The 25,304-nt window shown below is 45.3% G+C and overlaps 3 protein-coding genes across 41 annotated transcripts in view; all 3 read left to right on the top strand.

The window, feature by feature from the left end:
* The first annotated feature begins 23 nt into the window (after positions 1-23).
* On the top strand, positions 24-14,740 carry LOC1280171 (uncharacterized). Its single transcript, XM_061653001.1, has 4 exons — positions 24-2,304; positions 12,553-12,731; positions 12,823-13,416; positions 13,501-14,740. Exons 1-4 carry the CDS (start codon positions 646-648, stop codon positions 14,396-14,398), a joined length of 3,330 nt encoding a protein of 1,109 aa, XP_061508985.1. The 5' UTR covers positions 24-645; the 3' UTR covers positions 14,399-14,740.
* Positions 14,741-14,849: 109 nt separating this feature from the next.
* LOC1280170 (phenoloxidase-activating factor 3) lies at positions 14,850-17,351 on the top strand. 2 transcript variants are annotated; one of them, XM_061659650.1, is made up of 5 exons: positions 14,850-15,413; positions 15,505-15,668; positions 16,231-16,439; positions 16,499-16,755; positions 16,843-17,351. In XM_061659650.1, exons 1-5 carry the CDS (start codon positions 15,347-15,349, stop codon positions 17,253-17,255), a joined length of 1,110 nt encoding a protein of 369 aa, XP_061515634.1. In that variant the 5' UTR covers positions 14,850-15,346; the 3' UTR covers positions 17,256-17,351. The 2 variants fall into 2 exon arrangements, with proteins under 2 accessions (XP_061515634.1, XP_061515635.1); XM_061659651.1 differs by having other exon boundaries at positions 16,499-16,750; positions 16,843-17,214.
* Positions 17,352-18,806: 1,455 nt separating this feature from the next.
* The window catches only part of LOC1280169 (restin homolog), a 60,365-nt gene continuing 53,867 nt past the window's right edge, over positions 18,807-25,304 (top strand). For 6 of the 38 annotated variants that reach the window (XM_061657597.1, XM_061657595.1, XM_061657587.1 and 3 more), the window contains exons 1-2: positions 18,811-19,026; positions 20,801-21,318. In XM_061657597.1, coding sequence (XP_061513581.1) covers positions 20,961-21,318 — 358 coding nt within the window. In that variant the 5' untranslated portion in view covers positions 18,811-19,026; positions 20,801-20,960. Of the gene's footprint in view, positions 19,401-20,201; positions 20,220-20,662; positions 21,319-25,304 lie in introns of all 38 variants that reach the window. The other 32 variants (XM_061657578.1, XM_061657577.1, XM_061657575.1 and 29 more) reach the window with 20 other exon arrangements.

Genomic DNA, 25,304 nt, shown 5'->3' with positions numbered 1-25,304 from the left:
AATATGTAAATTAAACCTCTCCGTTCACGGAACGATCGACAGTAGACAATCTGCGGAGCAGCAGAGAGGTTGCCTGCAGTCAAGCACGCGAAAACAACATCCTCCTCTTCCACTAATCAATCAGCAGCGTTTTGTGGTGATTGCGTTAATCGTGCACCGAACGTGATACGTGTCGGATCGATCGTTCCGGGAATTCGGAACTTTTTGCGTGTGCGAGACAGGACACTCGCAAGTAGTTCGTACCAATAGTACTGGAAGTGATTGCCATAACCTAAATCCTGAGTGAGATATGATCGAGAAGCGGAAGAATCGGTAGAGAAACCCGTCCCACCGTATATACGTCTAGACCCTCGGAGGGGATCTATCTCGCTTCCATCAGAACGATCACTCTCTCTATCTCTCTCTATCTCGCTCTTACGTTCAGTGTTCTGAAACGATCGGCGGGGATTCCGGTTTTTGTGGTGCTTCTGCTCTGTGCCCTGCCTATAATCGTTATAAAAACCATACTACCAACCCGTCGCTGCAGTTCAGTGTGGTGGTGTCGATCGTCCACAACGGACACCAGACAGCAGAGGAGTGTGTGATTCGAGCTGCTGGTTCGAGCTCTCGTGTTTGTGTGTAGGTCATTGTGTGATTAGCGTGAAGATGGGCATCAGACGGGACGAAAGCGTTGCACGGCTACTGCTGCTACTGGGCTGCGTTGCACTGCAGACTTCGGCAGCACTCGCACAGTCGCAGCAAACCTTCCGCTCGCAACCACAGTACGGCAATCGTGGTTCCTCGTTCGCTGCTCCCGCACTAACACAGGCAGCACCGGCACCCGTTGTGTCACAGCCGCCGGCGACGCGGGATACGTTCCGGTACAACCCGGCGTCGGCCGCCGTTACCGAGCTGGCCCGGCTGATCGGCAGCATACTGGGGCAGCAGAGCAAGGCCGCCGTCTTCTCGCCCGTCAGCATTGCGTGCGCCCTGTCGCTGATGCTGCTCGGGGCGGAGGCCAAAACCAAGGACGAGCTGATCCAGGTGCTCGGGTTCGAGCAGTATCGGAACCATCTGCACAACATCCACCAGCTGTACAGCGACATGCTGAAGGATCTGGCCCGGACCGAGTTCGACCGGCGGCCGCCACACTGGCGCACCTCCAACCCGTGCTACGACGATGACGACGAGGAGGATGCGGCGGCCGCTGCGGCCGAATTCCCGCTCCAGAAGGACGTGATACGCGTCACGAACGCGGTGTTTGTGCAGGAGGGCTTCCCGCTGAATGGTGGCTTCACGTACTACTCGAACCGGTACTACAGCAGCAATGCCACCAACGTACCGTTCGCCGCCAATCCGGCCAAGGCAGTGGCACTGATCAATGCGTGGGCAGCCCGCAGCACCGAGGGCCGGATCCGGGACATCGTGTCCGAGTCGGTGGCGGCCGACGCGGAAATGATCGTCGCGAGCGCTCTGTACTTCAAGGGGCTTTGGTCGGAACCGTTCGAGCCGCAGGCGACCGAGCTGAAACCGTTCTACCCGGACGGGTACGGGCGAGAGTTGAAGCTGATACCGAGCATGTCGACCGTTGGCTGCTACCCGTACTACGATTCGCCCGAGCTGGACGCGAAGATCGTTGGGCTGTCGTACCAGGGCAACAAGTCAGCGCTGTACATCATACAGCCGAACAATAGTACGCGCCAGAGGATGCAGGAGTTCCAGCGCCGCCTAACGCCGGCCATGATCGGCGAGCTCGTGTCGAAGATGACGCAGCGCAAGATGTACCTGCAGCTGCCGAAGATGCAGATCACCAACACGATCAATCTGCGCGACGTGCTGCAGCGGCTCGGGCTGCACACGATCTTTAACCGCGGCCAGAGCGACCTGTCCGGGATGGTGGCGGTGCCACCACTGTCGGTCGAACAGTTTGCGACCCGGTTTGGCTTAGCGGATACCGAACGGCCGGCCGACCCAACGGCCGTCATCTTTCCGCACGAGGACCACTACTCCCAGCCGCAACTGCAGCAGTCGTCGACAGACATACGGCGCGGTACGAGCAACAGTAACAACATCAACGCTGCAACTGGCCAGCAGCAGGAGCCGGCAAGGGGAGCCGGCCCCCAGCTGCACGTGAGCGAGTTCATTCACCGGGTCGAGCTGGAGATCAACGAGAAGGGTACGGAGGGTGGGGCGATCACGTCGTCCACCATCTTCCGGGCGCTACCGTCCATCAATTTGCGCATCGACGCACCGTTCCTGCTGCTGGTCGGGCATGACGAAACGCGACTGCCCCTGTTTTACGGCACGATCTACGATCCAACGCCCTAACGGTTCACCAGTAGAGTTGAAGAATGCATTTCGGTCCGGCTAGTCCGACCGGGACGGAGAAAAGCAGGAAGAACACCGGTTTTTTATTTACTACATTCATGCGATAATGTGCAATTGCATTGCTCTAGTTTAGTATAAGAATAAGCGTATGAAATATATCTATTTTACACCTGTACGAAACTGATAGTGTGCTGTTATAAATAATTGGAGGGATGCAAGTGTTTATGCATGGGTGGAAACAAACGTTTGATATAAGTTCTGCCCGGTTGGACGGGTAAGTTTCCTTATTGGGAGAACCCGTTTGGGGCTGTAAGGATCGTGGGTTTTTTTAATGCTCTTTTGGATGATTAAGCACTTGCTTTTGGAATGGAATTGGTAATTCTAGTGATAATGAATGGAGGGGAGAAAGGGATTTCTGGAGCATCCAGCTTCCAGGTCGAGTTTTATTATCTTGTTTTTGTCTTCGGACTGGCTTGTTGCCTTGCTTTATCTGTCTGGAGGATGGAATTGATGAGGTGCGGATCGACCTGATCCTACCGCGCTCGGAGCTATGCGACCCGTGCAGAAAGAATACATAGTGCCTCAATTTGCCAGCGAATGCCACTTGAATTGAAAATCTTAAGTGGTACAATTGTAGTAATTCAATAGTGCTGATTGAAAGAAAACAAAAACTGTAATTCGACGCTGCATACAGTCTGAAAGACGCAATAGAAAACAATGGAATAGGTGGTTTCTCTTCTACTGATGATTTTTCTCTCTCACTACGGCGTTGAACTGCGAATTGAACTTCCACTAGAGCTGTCTGTAACTCCAGATGTTACCAACAGGCTCTGCGCAGTTCATGTTGAAGGTGAGACAAAAATCGCTACTGCTTCTACTCATTTTTGATATTTTTGATATTTTCATGCTGGCTACTGAAGAATTGCTTAATGATCTTATTGGCGGATTTAGGATTTACGATGTAGACGCCTTAAGCAATGAAAATCAAGAAGTCCTTCTGTCACTAAAATATATGATGCTCTTACCATTTTAAGAGCCCTCAAATTGACGAGGCCCTCCGCAACCGCTTAGTCCGTGTTCTAAGTAAGTGTCTTTTATTATTATCTGTCTGTCGTTTTACCTGTTTTTACTCTTTCCAACTTTTTTTCCTTTGTTTTGTTTGTATCTTAGCTGTTCAGTTGTGGCCTGGTAAATTCAGTTTTTTTCTTTCTCTTTTTTTTCTTTAATTTTTTCCTATTTATTTACTTTTTTTAACTTTGATTTCTTAACTAATTAAACCGTATCAATTTTAGGTTTAGATTAGGGTTAGCTTTAGAGTTAGAGTTAGTTTATAAGTATTAAGTATACAATTGTATAGCCCTTCAGGCAAACAATTTTCAAATAATAATAATAATAATAATAATAATAATAATAATCATAATAATCTTAATAATAATAATAATAATAATAATAATAATAATAATAATAATAATAATAATAATAATCATAATAATAATCATAATAATAATAATAATAATAATAATAATAATAATAATAATCATAATAATAATCATAATAATAATAATAATAATAATAATAATAATAATAATAATAATAATAATAATAATAATAATAATAATAATAATAATAATAATAATAATAATAATAATAATAATAATAATAATAATAATAATGAAGTTTTCTTATTATTGATATGCTATTATTGATATGCTAAGTTAAAACGGTGAAATGAGCACTACGGACACACTGCACACAGATGACGCCCAAAAGAGAGGGTTACAGACAAAAAAAAGCACAAAATAATGAAAAACTACCGCGAAGTTCAATTGATCCCCAAAGCATGAATTGGGCTAAGAATTGCTTCCCCACCCACCGTATGATCCGGACCTGGCTGCCAGCGACTGTTTCCTATTATCAGATCTCAAAAGGATGCTCGCTGGAAAGTGGTGGACGACCCGGTGAACTTTTCGTCGAATTAAGAGATGATCGCCGAAAATTAGGACTATTTTCCAAATGGTACTACAAAAATGGTACCGAAAAGATGGAACATAGCTTTAATTGGTTCACTATTAAATGGATATGGTCAAAAAATGTATCCAAAAATAGGCCTAAGCAATTTCAGCCCAACTGTGCACACAAAAAAATCATATCTCAAGCCAAACCATAAAGCGCCGTGGAAGATCGAAGATCATCGAATTTCGTTCAATTAAATCGATTTCATTTCCATGAAAATCTTTACAACTTGGCCAGTACGTGGTCGTACATAGGTCACTGTGTAAGAAAACGCCTAAATGTATGTAATAAAAACCGTGGAAACGTTATATACTTTTAGGCGCATCATTTTGTTTTGCTACGGGAGTAGCTTCAACGCCGAGCTTCAGACATTTTGTAGTCGTACAGATATGAACGAATGAAATGAAAAAAAAAAGCAATTGAAAGTGTCAAGAAGGTAAATGTTTATTTCAACTTGGAGCAATTGAAATACGTTTGAACTACGAAAATACGAAAATTTCTCTTTTTTCTGATATCTATATGTTTCCATGTGTTCTCATAATTGCGGCATGGTTGTCTTATTGTACCCCTGTTATCCAATTATTGTGGTATTAATTACAAAAAAAACTCTATATAATGGAAATAGAATTTAGTTTTGTAGCTAAACTAAGCTAAGGGTAATAACACATAAGATTGTCTTAGAATCATGCACTGTGGAACGACTGTAGTCAACTACCCAGACTTGAAGTTAACTTGAGGGTGTGTTAGATTGTAGGGCCATTTTTCTCTCTGATAGTCATGCGAATTTTGTCCTTTGCTTATTGAAATATTACCATAAAATTTGTTATATTTGCATATTTTTGTGAAAACAATACGAGCGATCAATAATACCCTGATAAATACAACTGAAATTGAGAAAATACGGCCAAAATGCAATGAACTTGATTGAATAGAAATTGAAACATATTAACAGTATTAATAAAAACACTTATTTACCTACAACATTCTACAGCTTTGGGAGTAATTTTGGCACATTTCACGCACGGCATAGACCGTATCGCATCGAAAATATTTGGTATGAATTCATCATCACCTGTCGTGTAAATAGCTGCATGATGTGTAATGTTCTGCAACTGTGTACCATAAAAGGATGCCAAATTAGATTCTGATTTGAGAGTTAAGGCATTTAAATTGCATTTCCTGTCTCGGGGTCGGAAAGTACAGCAGCACATTGCTAAGCCGTGAGTTCAACGATTTGCACACAAAAGTAAACGACAAATTGGTACGCTAACCCGGCGCACCAATTGTTCTCCCAATTGTGACTTGCAAAACCATAATTACATGTGACACCGCGTACTGGTGCGATACAAAGTCCAAAGGGAGGAACTATACGCACGACGGTACGTTATCCTGAAAACGCGATGCCGTGACTCACGGTTGCACTGTTCCCGACCGTTTTCTGGCCCATTGGGCGGTCGTCTAATCGGATTGTATTGATCTTGAAATCAATGGTACAAAGAGCACGAGGAAATCGGGCGCAAGCGTTTCGGTCGTGCTGGGTGGATTTAATGCACCGCACCGCAGTGGTACGAACTCTATGGAAGATGTCGTCATATAGCTTTACGTTTCCGTCATTGAGTTGAGCGGAGGGTGGATTAGTCAAGCGTACAAGCTAGTAGTGCTTGGGGTCTCAACGTGTGTTAGAGGTGTAGCTTTGGAGCATGGTGCTTGGAGTTGGATGTTTTCTGGATTTTCCTTACAAATATTGAGCGTAGGGTGAACTTCTAACAAAACGGTTCATGCCACACGCCTCGGCAGGGATGCTGAGTGATGCACCGACGGTTGATGCATCTCCGGGATGAAACCCGGTGTAGATGAGCGATGATAATTCGTAGAAAATGTCTGCAATGATCATTATATTCTATTTCATTCCCTGTACATTTTTATGGCGCCATGGTACAGAGGAAGATGAATAAGTTTTATTCGATTACTATATACATGCTCATGTCAAAGGGCAGAAGAGATTAGAAATTTACCACGGTTATGATATTTGCAATGGAATAACCATTCACGATGTACCCCGAACGGTCTTTATGGACCGTAAAGTTTAAGTACTGCTCTGGCAGGTGTTAACGCAGACGTTTGTTCACAAGTACAAGCTGAGATCATGGTCATCTCTACTATACCGTTAAAGCAATTTAAAAAAAACACCATTAAACCATTAAAATTATACTACCATCATTACTTTTTCAATCTTCGAGTAATTTTAGCACTCATTTTAACAGCTCAAAGTAATCAATCCCTAATCACATACGCAATTAGCGACAGTTAAACTCTATTCTAATTGTAATTGAAAGTATCTACATTTTACAAGCCTAATCGTAACCAATTGCAAAGATTAACGATGTGTTAAATTATTAAAGTACTAAATGGTTTGGCATCCCATCAAGCCAAATGAGTGCTTAGGACAGTGTAGAGGTCAGAAAAGTGTAAAGAGTTGTACATATTTGCGCTATTATTTCTTCGCATGAAGATTTGTTTATCTCGAGTATCAAAATGACAAACAAACCCCAGAGTATTTGCGCAAGAAATATCCCGCCAGCAAAAGGACCCGCGTGAAAAACTGACGCGGAAAAACCGCAGCTTCGCTTTTCTGTGACGTCTATCTGAACCAATATCAGTCCAGAATATCTTCAATGTATGCATGGGCTTTTGGTTCATGTTTGTTTAGCTCTTTCAAATTACATTGAGCGTCACCGGTCTCTCTTCTCCAGTTTTGCCATTCAATCCAACCAAATATCTAACAGTTGTCGATTTGAGTGATAAGCCCATATAGGGAACCCGGTATTCTCAGAATACGGTATGACTGTAGAATGATGAGTTTGCACATTCTCTACGCTTTCCGGTAAACATCCTACCGATGTACATTGCGCCACACTTATGAATGGGCGTACGAGATTGTGCCAAAGAAACAACCTTCTCGTGGATCTGAGCCAAGAACGTACGCAATGACGTCTGCCGTCGAGTATCAGACGACGAGAGGGAGAGAAAGATAACTCCGTTATCGGCGCCGCAAGTTACACAAGCGAACGTGACGAATTGGCCGCCAGCCAGTGCAAGTAGCCGGCCTTATCAATGCAAATAGAATGCTTCCCATTCCTGTCGTATGATGCAGCCGGTATGGCCGGTTGTGGTTAAATTCTTTTTCCATGATATGTTCCTCTCGCGTAATGGCGCATCATCGCTATTTAGGGTACAGCATGCGGGAAAGCGAAAAGTGAAACGAAATCTTTAAATATACAACGACAGATGTTATCTTACTGCACTGTAAACACATTGAAACAGAATCGTTTTCATCCGGCACTAGCTCCATGGTTATGATGTCATTTTGAAGGCGTTAAATGCTTTTAGAGTGTGTTTAAGCTTCCGATTAGACCTAGTTGATTAGACCAAGGATTTATAATGGCTGGCAGTTAATGTTTGTTTATTGTGGGATTAATACGCATGTTTGTTTGAGCAGCTGGAAATCACTGATACTGTTAAATAACATCAAGGAAATGGAAGTAAAGGTTACTGGGCTTTCCACAATCTTGATCCAGATGATTTTTTAAACAACCAGAGACACCACCGCATAGGTCCTCACTCTACTGACTGACGCTACTACCAAGCTCTAGATCCATGACCTCCGACGAGTTCAAGCATTCGTCTGGCCCAGTCTGTACTCGGCACACTTTGGACTTTCCTAAACTCTCGTGCGAATCTTGACCCTTGCAGAACTGTTCTTCCTTCCACCCGTCAAGGACTACCACTTTTGGAGGGATCACCGAAGGAAAGAGGTCGCACCAGTGCTACCACTGCTTCCGAGAAACGGAGCGTAAAGGACGCTCACTGTTTGAACGCGATCCTCAAACAACCCGACCGACCTCCCAAAACGTGTAACACGTGTTCTCGCGTCTCTTGGTGCCATTTGCGATTGCAAATTTTGCACTTTTACGTCCAAGCACTCCATGGGGGAGCAGCAGCAGCAGCAGCAGCAGCATGGGGAACGACACCATGCGTGCCCCATTGTCCTGGCGTTACATCTGTTCCGCCACGGCACATGAGTCATGGTGACGGACGCTCGCGCAACAGAAGCACATAAAACTGTTTCACCGCCGATCGAAGCCATTCAGTCTCGAGAGCGTACACCAGCGTAACGGTTGTGTAGGCTGCAGTCTATAGAGTTTGGAGCACACAACAGAGTGTCTGTATAGGTAATAGGAAACAATCGAGAGTTGAACGTTGGAGTTTAATGGTGAGTTTGAGTCGATAGATGGTTTTAGAGTGCAAAAGAGGGTGCTAGCGAGCTGGTAAGAATTGTAGCAAAGTTAATTGATTAGCGATCGAGTGTAATTAGTCGGTTTGCAAAACTGTGAAAAATGCGAAACCTTGGCATGGCTTTGTTCCTTTCTGCCAGTTGTGATTGGATGTGCGCCTGGGAACGCGATCGCGATCGTGAGCGAGTGGTCTTTGTGGTGAATGCAACGAAGGGCATCCCAGGGCAGTGGTTGTGATGCACATTGTGTGATAATTAAGTTTGTCGTACTTGGTGCTTTGTGTCGTTTGTGTGTGCTGTTCGCTTGTTCGTTGGAGTTTTCTGTTCAGAGCTGGAGAGTTCACATCTGTCACTGATTTAGAAATGGTGATCGAGTGAAGTTAATACGTAGTACAAAATACCTCACAAGGTATCAGGAAGTTTGTGGTGTGCTATTGGTGAACTGGAATTACATTTATCAAACAAGCGTGCCAGAATTGAGAGCATCCTACGTCCCAGAAAGCTGCTCTTCACATTGATCTCCATAGCTTTTAAAAAGGTCTAGAACACTCGCAATAGAATTCGAGATGGATAGGTTGTTTTTTCAGCTTCTCTCGCTCGTTCAGGAAAACCTTGAACCAAAGGCGTCTAAGCTTCTCGGTACGTCATTAGTGATGCTTTGCGGTACGTTTTATGGACGTTTGTGTTGCGGTGCTTACTCTTCAACACTACACATCCCCTTGCCCCTTTGTGTGCCTGCGCAATAGCGAGTGTAAGCAAATTATGCACACTGAAAGTTCACCTCGCGAGCTCCGGGTAGTAGTAGTAATTGCGGTGTAATAATCGTAAAATACCCAAATCCATTGATGATGAGCTGGCGAGCTGTTCTGTGTGTTTGTGTTTTTTTTTTCAGGTTGTTACTATTGTGCTGTTCTTTATTTACTGAAAAAGCTAACACCATCATGCCGCTCTTTACTAACAGTGACGATGGAGACTACCATGATGGACATTCGTTTGTTTTGTGAAGTGATGATCTTCTTTCAAACGTGTTTGTCTTCACTATTCTAACCGGGTCGGGTTTTGTCTGCCACCGCGGGTGCATATTTAACATCAATTTGCATTTGTCTCGTCGTTGTTGTTATTCCTTTTTATTTTATTCACAGCTATTCCCGGGCGCAACGGCCAAGAGAACCGGGACTGGCACTTTATGGCAATAGATACCGCCCAATACCGGTTTTAGCTTCACAGATCGTGTTTTAATGCGAGACAACTTCAGTGACGGATAGTTTATTTTGCATCTTAATCAGTATTTATCCGACAGATGATAATGGGAGATCGGGTGGAGCTGGCAGATTTATTCTCGAAGCGCACATTATTCGATGGAGAAGGAGATCGTTCGATGTTTTCCTTTTCTTTTTGTGGAATTCAAAGTAACACCATTTAGAGGGTTTGGCTTCTCTTTTAGAATTACATTAAAAGTTACAAAGAAATGCTTTAAAATGGTATGGTTTTGTGATGCCACTGGGTGTCTAAAGAAAGTCATCAATGCATTACGCATCATTGACAAAAAATAGTTAGGCAAGGTTCTCAGAAAACAGTGACATGTTCACCACATTTTTAGAAACAGAAACCCAAAATGATGAGTTCATCTCTTTTTATTACGCATATTTCTTTTTTTTTGTTTCTCTGCCATCTGTGTGACCCGCATATTATGGAAACAGTTTGGCAAACCGCTTTCGTCATCGGGTTTTGTTGAATGGTTTGTTTTGTAAACACTGAACCTGACGGACGGGATGACGAATCGCTCGGAGCGGCCGACGGGCGGGCTGGTCGGCTGACATTGACACCGGGGTTGAAAGTAAAAGTGGCAAAGTGGGCAAATATTTGTATGTGTGGTAATTGCTCAAGAATCGGAGATGTGTTAAACGATTACCAAAGCAGTAGAGAACATCTGATCAAACATTTCGTTTTCTTTTTTGTGGAATAATGAAAATATTGTGACGTCAGGATCTCAGAGAGTTGGGGAGTCGCTTTGAAGTTGCTTAGTAAATACCTGCGATCGTGTAACTTCCTAAAAAGAAACAGATCTGATCTTTTTTCCACTCATGTCATGTTGATGGAACTCATCCATAACGCACATCCATCCGCAGTCCAACATTCCTGTTGCGTACAAGATTCTCGACCTATCTAATCTTCCTTAATTCCTAAGCCACGTGTTGGAAAGGTTAGACGACTTAGCCTGCCCGTCGCTAGGGCGAAACAATCCCCACCATACCAAACAGAGAACAGGAATGATCGGGCCCCTTTAGCTCCGGGAACCGGTTCTGTGATCGAGAACATTTCCTCAATCTAACGCCCTTAATGCGAATGCGCCCGATCCCACAGTTAGCACTCACTTTAGCATGTGCATCAAATTAGCAGCGAGCAAGCAAAATTGAAATAACTCGCCCAGCGCTCACTTTTCAGCCGCGGAAGGTGGTGATCGCGAACGCGCGTCACCCCACTGACAACTGCGTTTGTACGTTTGTTTGTCGTGCAAGATGGCGCTGATCGATGGCTTCGGCTGTTTGTGCGGTGTACATTGTTTGCCCTTTTGCTTTGCAACAGGAACAAACGGGATCGCTTATGGGGTACGGTGCGGAGCCTTCAAGCGAAATTGTCGTGAGATCGTGTAGGTCGTGATCACCGGAAGCGATGCACTGTGGAACGTCCACAGTTGTTGTGGCAATTATCTCCGGGGTTATTATGCCGGGGTCGATTAGATTTAGCCATCACTATGATCACTATGTACTACAAGTAATCGCGGGATGTATACTGCCCAGTGTAACTGACAGCTGTCAAGATAAGTAATGAAGGGTGAGTTTGACAAGGAAAGCAATTTCTTTCGCTTAGTAGATCATTCCAGTACAGTCTGCTCCCGATTTATGTGGCTCGCCATGTATGCAGATTTGCTTTTTGATGTATTCAAACTTATTAGAGGAATTGGTACTAAGTCATGAATTCTGAAATACTAAATAATTTCTTTCTTATTGATATTTAAAAATCTCTCGTTGCTGTAGTCTCTACAAGATAAATTGTTGATTTTATTGACACTTTAATTTGTACGCTTTGAAAAGATACTAAGATGCTAAGGTGAATGGTTGACAAGCAGTTCACACATTATTTTATTTACCCATCAATAGATGCTCTATAGTATAGTTGTTGGGTACTGAAAAGTAACGCGTTGATTTATAGTCTCCAAGATCCAAGATATCTCTCCAGGCTTTAGGTCCCTTGGAGATTCACTTAAGAGAGTCTTTATGTGGTGCCATGTTTTGATCTAAAAAGGCGACATTCGGCATGCAAAGATATTCGAGTTACGCTGATAACTCCAAAGCGCAACTCGGGAACAGATTACAAATCAAAACACAACACTCCGGAGCGCCAGCAAATCATGCAAGACATGTTAAATGACAGGAAAAATATCGCATCTCGTGATGCAATCATCAAGAGTCGGCAAGGACACACAGTTATGACGCAAATGCACACACACACACACACTCGCCAACACGTTCTAAGGGTGGCCTATAAATTACTCATTAGCGTACTTCTAGCTTGCCGGTTGCACGCTTGTCATCGAAGGGTTTCGCTGCAAATGGGGAAGTAAGATTTACAGACGCACCGATCGGCAATTCTGTATTTTTAAACTGCTCGTCAATTAAAGCGAACCGCCTTGACGTATTACGGTGTACTTCTCCTCCTTACTTCGCGATTGTAATGTTGCAAAATGAAAGAAGATTAATAGCTCCCATTTGCTGAAGCGGTCACGAACAGCCCGTACCGTGCGGTACGGTACGATTGATAGTATTTTATTTGATTTGTTCATACTATCTCCGTTCTGTAACGAAATGTGGGCACGACCGTCGGTCCGCCATGGTCGGCGACCAAGCACGCTGCGCTCGTGAGCATGATGAAATGAGGGTTGGATTTTCCAGTTTTGGGTATTTCCAGCAGTTGAAGCAGTCGGGTTGAAACTTGTTCCCGCCAGTCCACCAGCGTCTGTTCGATCCCAAAACCGACTATCACGACAAACAATCATTCGGAACGGTTGCCACATTGCTAAACTGAGCACGTACTCGTACAGCCGTTCGAACCCTGTGTCTGTTGGCCGTTTTTATGTAAATTCGTAAGTAGGTAAATTGTCCGTTATTAAAACTATTCTTTTCTTCCTTTTCTTTTTTTGTTGACAGCTCCACAATGAAACACTTGCAAATGCTTCCCATTGCACTGTGCGTGCTTCTGGTGCCGATCGTTCACGGTCAGTGGAATCGGTACTACACACCAGCCCCGCCAGCGCGCTACACACCAATGGTGCGTACGGCGCAGCGAGTCGCACTGCGTCACAGCTTTGAAACCGATGGCACCCCAGCACCTTCCACGGTTCGACCTCGCCCACCGGCCCCACCGACCAATGCACCGAGCCAACTGCCTGCACTAACCCCGGACAATGATGCCAAAATCTCCCAGCTGGTCGTTGACTTTATGATGCGCATCAGCCGTACGCTGCCGCAACAGCAAAGCCGCACCGAGCTGTTCTCACCGCTCAGCATCATTACCGTCGCGAACCTGCTGTTCCTTGGGTCGGGCGGAAGTACGCACGAAGAGTTTGGCAAGGTGCTGACACCGTCCAGCATGAACTGGAAGCGTATGCATCAGCGGTATGGGAACGTGCTGGCGAACCTGATGTCATCGGAGCCGATCGACAGTCGGCGGGATCAGTGGCGCCGCCAAACGTGCCCGCGCGATGACGACTACGAAGATGGAGAAGGTGGTCCGGCTGCAAAGTAAGTGGCACTAAATTGGCACGACCTGTTTGAGCTTTTACTGACCTTTATTCTTCCCTCTCTCTCCCTCTCTCTCCCTGTCAGGTCACAGGTAATCCGTGTCGCGAACGGTATCTTCTACCAGAAGGATCTGCCCATGCGTCAGCAGTACGTCATGCTTGCCCGCAGCCTGTACGGTGCGCTGATTCAACCGATCGACCCACAAGCGTCCGCCGCCTCCACCGCGCTGATCAACCGTTGGGTCAGTGACGTTACCGCCGGCAAGATACGCAACATGCTCGAGGGCCCGCTGAGCCCCAGCTCGAGCGTGGTGATCGCGAACGCGCTCTACTTCAAAGCCAAGTGGAAGACGCAGTTCGAACCGCTCGTAACGCGCGATGCACCCTTCTTCCCGGACGGGCTCGATGGGCCGTCGTACCGCGTAAAGATGATGAGCATGAGCGGCTGCCTGCCGTTCTACCGTGTGCGCGACACGCTCGACACCACGATCGTGGGCCTACCGTACCGGGACGACACCAGCACGATGTATCTGATACAGCCGGCCAACTCGAGCAGGACGGCCATCCGCCGGCTGCAGGCAACGCTCACCGGCAAGATGCTCGACTCGTGGATCAGCCAGATGAAGCTCCAGTCGACGATGGTGCGGCTGCCGAAGATGCACCTCCGGAACAGTGTCGATCTGCTGCAGTCCTTCCAGAAGCTGGGCTTCAACTCCATCCTCAGCCCGGCGAAGAGTGACCTCTCGAACATGATCGATAGTAGCAGCAGTGCGGGACCGAAGCCGTACGTGAATCAGATCCTGCACAAGCTAGATCTCACGATCGATGAGGAAGGTACGGAGGGTGCAGCGGCCACCTCGGCGCTGGTCGATCGTATCGGATCCCAGCGCCAGTTCAATGGCAACGCACCGTTCCTGATCTATCTGCGCCACGATGCGACCGGGCTGCCGCTGTTCTACGGGCCGATATTCGATCCGCGCTAATTGCTTGCTCCCCCCGATGTCTACACAGGGTGGAAGAGGATTTACCAAAGAGCTCACACAGTGCGTACTTCTGACGCGTCTCGTTATTTATTTAGTGCGCCGCTCCAAAGGGCGGATGCTCTGGATGAAACCAGGGATGGATTCGAATTTAACAAGTATCTTGCAGTAAATAAAAAAAAACAAGAAGGTATTATTATTTGTAAAGTAAGGTAGATGAGTATAAGGTACGCGAAAAATGTCGGATAATGCATTTGAAACTGTTAGAGTAGCTCGAAGATACTTAAGTGACGTCATCATGATTGAAGGTGCATTTTTTTAATAAAACAAGTCCATAAAGAACAACTTTGTAGCGTTATGGTTTGAAGTACGATTTCAGCAACTGTATTTACATGCGCCGTTACGACTCAACAGTCGCATCTACTGGATTGGAATATTCATAAGTTTCAAACACGGAAATTCCACAACCACTAATGGCAACTTTTCTACTCACCTGCGGAACAAACAGCAGGACCTTCGGACGCGGACGAACATCCCACCTCCCTCAAAAAAAAGAACAAGCTGTGCAAATAGGTGTGTGTTTTTTCAAAATAATGCCTCGAAACAGTCTTTCGAGGTGGGTGACGGCAAGTCTCTCGTTGCCGAGCGGTGTTGCGGTGTTGTTGTGTCAATTAGGGACGCGATTTTGGGCTTCAATGGGTTACGGGCTACGTGTACCGCGTACCGTGCGGTGTCGAAAGATGACGAAGAAGCGTGCAAATAGATCTTTCGTTGCTTCAAGCACTTACTGCCTGGGTGTTTCCCAATCTTTCCGCTGTACGCTGTACGCGTGTCAGGGTGGTTCTTGCTCTAATGGCCAGTTAGAACGCATTCTTGTGCACGGGCAGAGGTGAATTTGGCAGAGGTGGCGTTAAGTGTGAAACGTCCGCAACCGTTTGTTGTGATAAGACGATGCGACGAATGGCGAACAGTCTTGCAGCGGCGTTGCTACTTCTGTGCTTATCAGGCTTGTGTTGGGGTATGTGTGTGTGAAAGTGTTTTTGGAGCTAATTTGATTGCTACTCAATTTCTCTCAAAAAATCTCAATGTCCGGCATCATTCAACCGAAGGTTATCTGCAAGAATGTGACTCCGAGCAAAGGTGCGTCCAGCTGGCACTGTGCGGACAGTATCTGCATTACGTGAACGAACCACCGAAGTATTGGCCGCCCAGTGTACGGGACGAGGCGCTTCGGCAGCTGTGCGATGTACAGAAGGCTGTCAATGGTTCCAAGGTAATGTGGGCCAAAGAAGGGCATCATTGTTTTTTTTAAGATATCTAAAGTATATGATCAAGAGATCTACGTACTACGTAAACTAGGAGGCCACTTAGGTCCCCGAGACATCAAAATCGGCTCCCAAAAAAAGATCCTCCACGCGCTTACAATAAATTGGATTTAAATTTCCATATTAATTTACATTAGGCAGAGGAGGCTGGAGGAGTGGAGAGCCCCCTTTTTGATACGGCTTAAAGTCCTCAGCATCCTCAATCCGCCACTGATCTTGAGATGAGAATTCTACAATAAATCTGAACCCACTGAAAACACCAGAAGCGCCTACATTAGTGTGACAGCTTAGGGCATCTACTCAGTGGCAAATTAAGGAAAGATGAGGCTCTAACCGGGCACAGGAAATAAATCCTGCTGTAGCATCGAGTGGAAGTTGTAGACTCAAGAATACAGGCTGAATCTGGAGTAATTCACTTGAGAGTGTAGGCTACTGATATTGAGCTCGACGCGGCTCCTTAATCTTTGATCTGTAGTGCTTGATCTGTCACTATCTCTCCACTTCCCTTAGATCTACTACATCTGCTGCAATCGGAAGGAAATTCTGTGTGGCGTTACGCGGGTGCAATTGATCGCTTACGGTCAGCCGGCCCGAGCATACGCCTTCCCCTGGATGGCACTGCTGGAGACGAGTGTCAGCGATGATCTTCCATGCGGCGGCAGTCTCATCAGCGATCGTCACATACTGACGGCGGCCCACTGCGTTAAGGCGCGCAAAGTGTAAGTCAATTCCGTTCAATAGCTCCGGCCGATGAATCAATGTGGCAACTGTTTTCCAGCGTTGGCGTGCGTGTTGGGGTGCATGATCTCAACGAGCGCCAGCGGGACTGTGACGACAGAATTTACTTCAAAGACGACGAGTACGATAGTGGCGAGAGTGAGGAAGCGGATGGCGCTGAGTACTCGGCCAGCTGTGGACCGCCCGCTCAACGCATCCCGATCGAAACGATCGTGACGCATCCGAAATATAGTGCACGCTCGAAGCGCAACGATTTGGCGATCATCCGTTTGCAGTACCCCGCCATCATCGGGTACAGTGAGTAATTGAGCGATCAGATGATGTTATTGTTTTTTCTTCTTTTTTTTGTTTTTGCTAAAATGTTCGTCTCCCTGTCATGCGCAGATGTTATTCCAATCTGCTTGCCGCTGACGGAACAGCTGCGTGCCTACCGGCCGGCCGACTCGTTCGTCACTGGCTGGGGATTGACGGAGACGGGACAGCGGTCGGCCGTGCTGCGGTACGCCATCCTGCCTGCCCTGCCGCTGCCCGACTGCGCGATGCGCATCAAGGAGCTGGACCGGATCATCGTGCTGGACGATGGGCATCTGTGCGCGGGCGGGAATAACAGGACGGCCCACTGCCACGGCGACAGCGGGGGACCGCTGCAGTACGTGTCCGATTCGACGCGCTTCGTCCTGCAGGGTGTCGTATCGTTCGGTGTGAAAACTTGCGGCACGAAGATAGCGCCGGGCGTGTTCGCTAACGTGACGCACTTTATCGACTGGATTGTGCAGGAAGCTAATGTGCTGAATTAGAGGAGGATACTCGGTGGAATAAGAACAAGCAATATGTTTGTCTGGGCACACGAACAAAGTACTTACTTGAATAAATTAAACATAATTTGCATGCAATGGTTGGAAAAAGGTAATTCTCATTACAATAGGTAAAATAATTAGTGCTTTTATATTAAATACACTTGTATTAAATACAACAAACTAAGTGATGCCGGACTCATCTCGCAGCTTTAATCAGTTCCTCATTTGGAACGATGGGAACTAGGTTCGACATTTTGAATATAGTAGGTTCTGAGGGAACAACTGGAACTGTGGGAACGACGAAAATTATTGGAACGGTTGGAACAGTTGGAACCATCGGAACGGTCACAATATTTTGAACCTAACAGTTTCTGTCGGAATTTCCGGAACGATTGGAACGGTCGGAAATGGTCGGACCAGTCCAGAGGGCTGGAACGTTTTAGAACGGCCAGAACATTCAGAACGGTTGGAATGATTGGATGATTCGGATTGGTCGGAACTGCTCAAAAGGTCGGAACGGTTGCAAAATTTTGAACCTATTAGGTTCAGTTGGAACTGTCGGAACCGTCAAAACTATTGGAGCAATTGGAACGGCTGGAACAGTTGGAACGGTCGCAGCGTTCGGAGCTGCCGGAACTAATGGAACGATCGGAACGATTGGAACTGTTGGAACAGTAGGAACGTTTGGATACTATCGGAGCGATTTGATCCATCGGAACGGTCGGAGTGGATGGAACGGTAGGAAAATACGGAATAAATAGAATTGTCGGAACGATCGCAACATTTTGATTCAAGTAGGTTCAGTCGGAACTACCGGAACTGATAGAACGGTTGAAACGTTTGAAACAGTTGGACAGTCGGAACGATTGGATAGATTGGAACTGTTGGAACAGTTGTAACGGTTACAAATGATCAGAGTGATTGTAAACCGTCGGAACGGTCGGACGGTCGTAACATTAAAAACCTGGCAGATTCAGGCCGAACTGTAAGAACTACCGGAACGATTGCAACGATTATAACACGGTTTGAACAGTTGGATACGGTCAGAACAAATGGAACCGTCGGACGCAACGAACGATTGGATACATCGGGATCAAAATGGTAGGAACGATCGAACAGTAAATATTCAAATGCTGAAAAAGATAGTCTAGATAGCTGCTAATTTTATTTTCTCTTGCAAATTAAATGTCATCGTAAGGTTGAATTACTAAGAAATAATTTTCTACACCTCATTCTTCACACCGCTAATAATCATTAAAAATTCTCCTCTCTTCCCACCACCCTATCTCCTACAGCGAATGTTTAACAACCAACAGCCCTTCATTTTCAGTATTTTGTAACACTTCTGTACTTAACTTTTCATTGCTTTTTTTATAACAAAACAACCAATGTAACATATAAATCATCGTTTCAATAATGAAATCCTCTTTTTCTCCTTGTTCGTAACGGCAACCATGGTCGCCCAACGGTTTTGAAATTTCAAACCTCCCAACCGCTGCCGCCAAACGTCAAACGCTGCTGTCAATGACCAGCCGGGCCGACCACCGTGCAGTGGCACAGCTGATGTTGACAGCTGGTCGTGCGCGGTGCTCGCTCGGTTTGTTTGCCTTTTTTCCCCCTATCCACTGCGTGCGTGAATTCGTGGCTTGTCGTCGTCGTGCTCGCGCCCTTCCCTCAACGCAAAAAGAAAAAAAAGAAAAGGAAACGGGAAATTCCTTCTCCGTGCGTGCGCGCCAGGGAACGACTACCCGAGCGCCAGGGTTCGTGGCAGGTAAATTCTTTCCGCAGCCCGGGGGAAGTTTCTTGGCGAAATATTCCGCGTACGTGTAAAGCCCTGGCGGGCATGTAAAGGGTGCCCCTCAAACGGGGGAAGTGTTGTGGCGTGGCTTTCTTCGTGGTGTCGTTGTGCAGTAGTGGGGAGCAAGCAATTTTGTTTACATTTGTGCGAATTTCGTACCGTGGTGTCCCCGATCCCCGGGGCCAGTGTGTGATCCGTTTGTGAGTGTTTGTGTGTGTGCGAGTGTCTGGTGAAATTTCAAGGTTTCGTGAGCGGATGAGCAGTGGTTGATTTCGTGCATGCGTGTGATCGGAAAGTTACGCAATTTAAGGCGCCCCGCCGGAAGTTCTAGGGCGAGTGCAGTGGAAGTAGGCTGCGTGTGTGATCGCGAAACGCATCGCAAAGTTCATTAGAAGATTAGATTCGCGAAGGGAAAGTGGGGGTGAATGAAAAAGCCCGAGCCCGAGTGATGCGGCGAGAAAGAGCCCGTGCACAGCATCCCAAGCAGTAAACGTCAGTTGTGACAGCGAGAGAGAGAAAGAGAGAGCGCGCACGGTCTGCTCAAAACCGTCTCAGCTGCAAATTTCTGTTTGCCGGTTATTTTTTTCTTGTTGTAAATGAGAGCAAAAATCAAAAGAAAACGGGGCACTTTTGCTCATTTCTGTCGGCATTTTATAAATAACCACACGTCACTCTGCGCGTGTGTGTGTTGGCGCGATGTTGGTAAATATTTCACGCTGACACCCACCTGCAGTTGGAAATGGAATTGGTTTCAAGGGCGTCTTGGATTTGAGGGATGCTTTTGGGTGTTTTTTTCTTCTTTCTTTGTTTTAACCGCTTCTCCGACAAAGCGACACATAATACGATTGATAATGTGCTGATAATCATCGCAAACCGCTGCCGCTTATTGTCAATTAGTGTCGCTGGTTGAGTTTGCTCGCTGGCGTCTCGCTTGATCGCATTTTCCGTTCAAGTTCAGCGAGTCGAGCCGAGCCGAGCGGTGAAGATTTGTTTGCTTTTGTCTGTTTGCATTTCATTCATTTGTCGCTTCTCTTATATATTTGCCTCCGTCGTCTCTTGTCTGGCTTGTGTTTGGGGGTTATGATTTCATTTATGAGTAATTTACGTTTTTTTATTATTAAATAATCCTTCTTTATGACTTCATCTAGGAGTTGGCGTGATTAAAGGTAAGTGCTTTGTTTTTATTTCTATTTTATTTCGCCGATTTGCCGATTATTATTCACTTTGTGAATCAATGTGTATCAATCTCCACTTGGTTCTGCAAAAACATGATCATCAACCAGTCTATGGTTTGGTCCTATCGCATCGCACAGCAGGCTGTGGCTGAGGTGACATTCGTGGCAAGAAAGCATCCCAAAAATAAAAATTCTTTTGGAAAGTAGCTCTTAGCACTCCCTGCATTGAACAAAACGGGGAGGGAAAAGCCGAAAATCATGCACACGCAATTGTGCAACGTGCGTGTGTGTGTGTCGCGACCATCGGCGTGAATGAAAAATTCACGCATCTTTCCTCCGTAACCAAGAGGCTCGCTTAGTTGGCTCACTCCTCGCGCTCTCCCATTCTGAGCATTGTGTTTATTTATTTTCCTGCATTTTCCCGCCGGCGCTAGAAGTGTTTGATTTCCCACTGTCGTGAAAAAAAGTGCTCAAACCGTGTTAGAGAGTGCGTGTGTGTGTGTGCCTTTGCCTCCCATCCTGGGTCAAAGTGAAGTAATTTGTTTCGTGCCTCCTCTTCTCTGCCTCTCTAGCGCCTATTTGTGTTTCTTCTTTTATTTTCTGCGTTCAAATTTGCGTGTGTGCGCGTGTGTGTGTGTGTTTCAGTGCGTTGTTTTTAATGAGCTTTGTGAGCAAGAACGAAGAAGCGGAAAGGAAATAGAATCGCGGGCGCGTGTGTGTTTGATTTCCACAATGGAAACGGAAGCGAATGCCCCCGAGCCAGCGCCACCGGCTGCTAATGGGGAGGAAACATCCACCCCGGTGCAGCCACCCGCTCCAGCCAATGGTGGTGCAGGTGTTGTTGTTGTTGGTGGTGGCTCCGGTATACAACCGCCGAAGGTGCGAGCGCTGCCGAAACCGTCCGGCATCAGGCCACCGACGGCCAATCTGCACGGCGGTTCCACCACATCGCTGGCCAGCACGAGCTCGCAGCTGACGGCCGCCCCCAGCACAACGTCATCGTCCGCCGGCGCCGCCGCAACGCGGATAGGGCGGTTGTGTACGGGGCACACGCCGCCGAAGGCGGGACCACCGCCACCGGAACCCAAACGTAAGTAGGCAAAGCGTGTGGGGAGGAAAGTAGTAGTTTAAGTAATTTTTTTTTCAAGAAATATTGCGAAACAAATTTCGAAAACAAATTTTCGAACTGAAAAACTGAAATATTTGTGTGAATATGTTGCGAGCGCCATCTGTTGGCCGGTGCGGGATTTATGTTCGACGAGCGCAACTGCAACAGCGCCATCTATTGGTGGGAATGAAGAAACTAATTCGTGCGAAATATTTAAATGATTTTCTCTCCACCGATATTGAGCGATGAGCTGAGGACGGGTACATAATAATACATCATTCTAATTTATTTGAATACGAAAATGAATTACATTCTAATGCTGTTGTGATGTTGTAATTGTGTTGTGTACGCGCACACACATTAATCCTGCTTTCAGCACGCGCTGTTGTGTTAGAATGGGCCAGCTTTTAGCCCGGCGGCTGTTCTTGCTCTCGTGTTCTTGAGTAATTGAATTGCAAAGTGTGTGGCAGCCAGTGGCGGCGCACTTCTAAGAATTTATCATTAATTTATTGCCCCAGCTAGTAGCTCCGTGCTTTTGTAAACAGGCGCAAGAGCAGCATCACTTACTACACCCATCATCATCATCATCATCATCATCATTACCATTATCATCTTTAAGTTCCACCCAGCGTCATCATCACCATTCTGGACACTGGCTATTGGTAGCGATAAGTTCTTTCCCAATCGATAGTGTTAAGCAATTATAACGCCTGACAGGAGAGAGAGAGGGAGTGTGTGCGTAATTGTAGCAGATACTTGCCACGGTTGCTGTTGCTCTATTGAATTGTCCATTAGTTTGACAGGCGCGTAGGAGTGTGTGCCGTCGCTGTTGTTGTGTTGAAAGCGACACGGTTGTGTTGTTTAGGTTGGTAAGGGTCGGTTAAGCTTGATAAGCACACTGTGGCGTGAAAGAAGTAACCGCTCATGGCGTAAAATTGATATCAAGTATCGATTTTCTACTGTTTTTTTTTTTTATCTGGGGGGTAATTAATTTCTGAAGCTGTTACAATAGGACACGTGCTGTGGGACATTTTGAATTTGTTAAAATAACTATCGCGCTCACAATTTGCATAGAATGTTTAAATCTCAAGTTAAAATTATTTTGAAGTTCAATTTTGTTTGAACAGTCCGTACGGTAAATGTGCCAATGGAGGAACCATTTGTAGAAGTACATATATGCTTTAATTAATTGACACTGCCATCATGAAGGAATTTTTTTGCACATTTCAGTATAAAATTGAATTGAAATAAGCTCTATTTTTTCATTCACAACTATTTATACCGATAAAAAACCTAAAAACCGATGCTAGTCGGAATGAAATTGAGATTTGAAGTATTTTTGATGACAATAACGAAAATTATTGCCATAATATCGAATTTCTGCGTTACTCAATCGTCAAAAATGTATAATTTTGAGTAGTGGAATTATTGAAATTAGCATCTAATGAATGTAATAACCATTTAATGTAAGACATGCAAGAGTGATCTTGATTAGACGTCGATTTTGATCTTTGCTTGGTACAATCTAATCAATAATTGATTTTTTTTATTGCTTATTTTATTGAAAACGTGAATATGATTTGTAAAAACTTGTTTTTTTCCAAGATAAACTAATTTTTCTGATTTTATGACTATGGCCATATGTTCCTATGCCTGTTTTAGTAATAGTATTGGTATATAAACATTAAATTCATAGTTTTTTTTTGAGCAACAACAAATAATTAAGTTTCCATGTGTAATTATAAGATCTGGGACATAATCTACATCGAAAGGAACAGAACCTTTCAGAATGATCCTGACACATTTCACAAAATAATGTTTTTTTCGGCGACTACGTAACAGAATGGCACCATTTAGCTTTAAAACTCTTTGTAAGAACCAGAGAACATTACACTGTAGGGCAAATAATTTAATCGCTTGAAATGTATGCCTACTGAACAAATTTTTGCAAATTTGCTTACCTGTTTAATGAATAATTTAGTTCATTTATAATCATCAAAACAAGGTTTTCCTCAGCAATGACAGGTGCTTACGTATTTTTTTTTAATTTTTCCAAAATTTCTCAACTGTTTTCAAACAAACAATCGATACAAAACATTCATAAGCTATTAAAACCAGTAAAAATCATTGAAAAGCATAAAACCAATTCCTCTAAGTCGTCTAAACCGCTAACAGTATTGTGCTGTGATACGTTTTAGAAGATATAAGTACATAAAAAGTGTAACGGAAAGCAGCAAACATGATAAGAAACGTTGTCATAATCTAAAATGCCACTCGAAATAGCAGTAAAACGAAGCCCCTGATGTCGAACGACAAAACAAACATCGTTCAAAATTGGTTAAATAATGTGCCCCGCACACAGGGGCTGAGTTCCGCTACTACTCCTGCTGCTGCTGCTGCTGCTACTTCTGTACAGTCTTCCACTTCACACACATTGTACATACATCAAGATTGGAGATTTGCGCAGAGCAGTTGTCTATAGTAGTGGCCGTCCGATACGATCAGCTCAGCTCCTCATGTTGACGGAAGTGTGTTGCTCGCGAGTTGAGGGGGAGAAAGACACTAAAGACATACTGGTATTAATAATCAAGTTATTTGTTGCTGTTCATTCGAGTGATTTTCCCGCATCCCTCCTTGCGACTCCCCCCGGACGGTGGAAAATGCTCCCTGCCGATACACTCGATGGATTGCGCACACCGCAAGCGACAGCATACCGTTAACCATCGCTAATCAATTTCGAACAACGACATGTCATTCAGTGCACCGTGTGACGTATGATGGGATGGCAACCCCGGTGCCAGTGCTGTCCGATCGTCCCGTGAATGAATGCTGAAGACAGCCTGCCCCAGCCAGCCAGCAGCAAGCATGCGAGACACATCTTAAGGGCTTTGGCCACGCTTGCTCGTGCTTCATTACTTAGTGTCATGTTCAATTACGGTGCACATTATCCCGAAACATTCGCACGAGCGTAGTTGCCCATCCATGTGTGCACAGCAACACTACAAAAAAAGAGCTCAACATCCTCCAATTTTTTTCCTATCACAGGTGACGCCTGGTGACGTGTCGCCGTGGGAGCACCGGGAATGTGTCTTGCAAGCAGGCAGTTTCCGGTTGCGACTAACCGTATTCAACTTCCACCGGGTGCCTCGAGCTCTTGTTTGCCGATTTTCAATGAGCTGAGTGAGGAACTCCCGCTTCTTTTTTGTTGTTGTTTGGGACCTCAATTTTGCATAACTTCCATACATAAGCGATAGTCTACGTCTGTCCGCTCTGACAGCGACATTGGGCTTTATGTGTTTTGAAGTTTGCAGTCATTTTGTACTTCCCGTGAAAGTTGACAGTTTCCATCTTTCACCCCGGAATTGCCAATCGGGTTCACTTTCGATTGGTTTCCTTTCCAAGCTATTAGTGCGCGGTGTTCAATATGCCGATGATTGGTGATTTCAATTCGGTAAGGCTCGTTAATGATTGGTTAGGTTACGACGGTTGGTTTGCTCCCGTCTGATTGATTTTCCGTGCTTAATGTGTGTGCATGTTGAGTTTGAAATTTGTCACACAACTAACTTCGGGAAATGGCTTTTGAAGAACCCTCGTTTTGATATTTCAATGTGAAAGATCAAATGTATTACGACACACTTGGTAGACTGATTGGTGTCCATTACAACCTTCGCCTAATCAAAAATTCTGTGGACTTTTATGATGCAATACAGTACGGTAAAGTGGTTTTCTTTAATTTTTATGAAACAATACTAGCGGCAGAAATGAAATCACTTTCTGCTCGAGCTCGAGATTGTGATTTGGGATTAGGATAAAGGGCTCACTTGACTCCAGCACTGAGCTGCATTACAAAAAGTACAATTTGTGTGAAGACGATACAATTTCAAGATTCCAAGCGGATCCTGGGAGATACAATAAAAGCAGACGTTGTAAAACATTGCAAATGCTATGGACGATAACGAGATGTGGCT

Source organism: Anopheles gambiae, chromosome 3, assembly GCF_943734735.2.
Source record: "Anopheles gambiae chromosome 3, idAnoGambNW_F1_1, whole genome shotgun sequence".
Classification (NCBI taxonomy): Eukaryota; Metazoa; Arthropoda; class Insecta; order Diptera; family Culicidae; genus Anopheles; species Anopheles gambiae.
The sequence above is the reverse complement of the archived record's forward strand: the minus strand, read 5'-3'. Positions and strand labels throughout refer to the sequence as shown.

Bases quoted from the DNA above. Each gene is read 5' to 3' on its own strand.
- LOC1280171 (XM_061653001.1), top strand. From the start codon at position 646: ATGGGCATCAGACGGGACGAAAGCGTTGCACGGCTACTGCTGCTACTG. The intron at 12,732-12,822 runs GTCTGTTGGCCG...TTTTGTTGACAG, and splicing joins TACAGCCGTTCGAACCCTGT to CTCCACAATGAAACACTTGC. The intron at 13,417-13,500 runs GTAAGTGGCACT...TCTCCCTGTCAG, and splicing joins GAAGGTGGTCCGGCTGCAAA to GTCACAGGTAATCCGTGTCG.
- LOC1280170 (XM_061659650.1), top strand. From the start codon at position 15,347: ATGCGACGAATGGCGAACAGTCTTGCAGCGGCGTTGCTACTTCTGTGC. The intron at 15,669-16,230 runs GTAATGTGGGCC...CACTTCCCTTAG, and splicing joins AGGCTGTCAATGGTTCCAAG to ATCTACTACATCTGCTGCAA. The intron at 16,440-16,498 runs GTAAGTCAATTC...ACTGTTTTCCAG, and splicing joins TGCGTTAAGGCGCGCAAAGT to CGTTGGCGTGCGTGTTGGGG.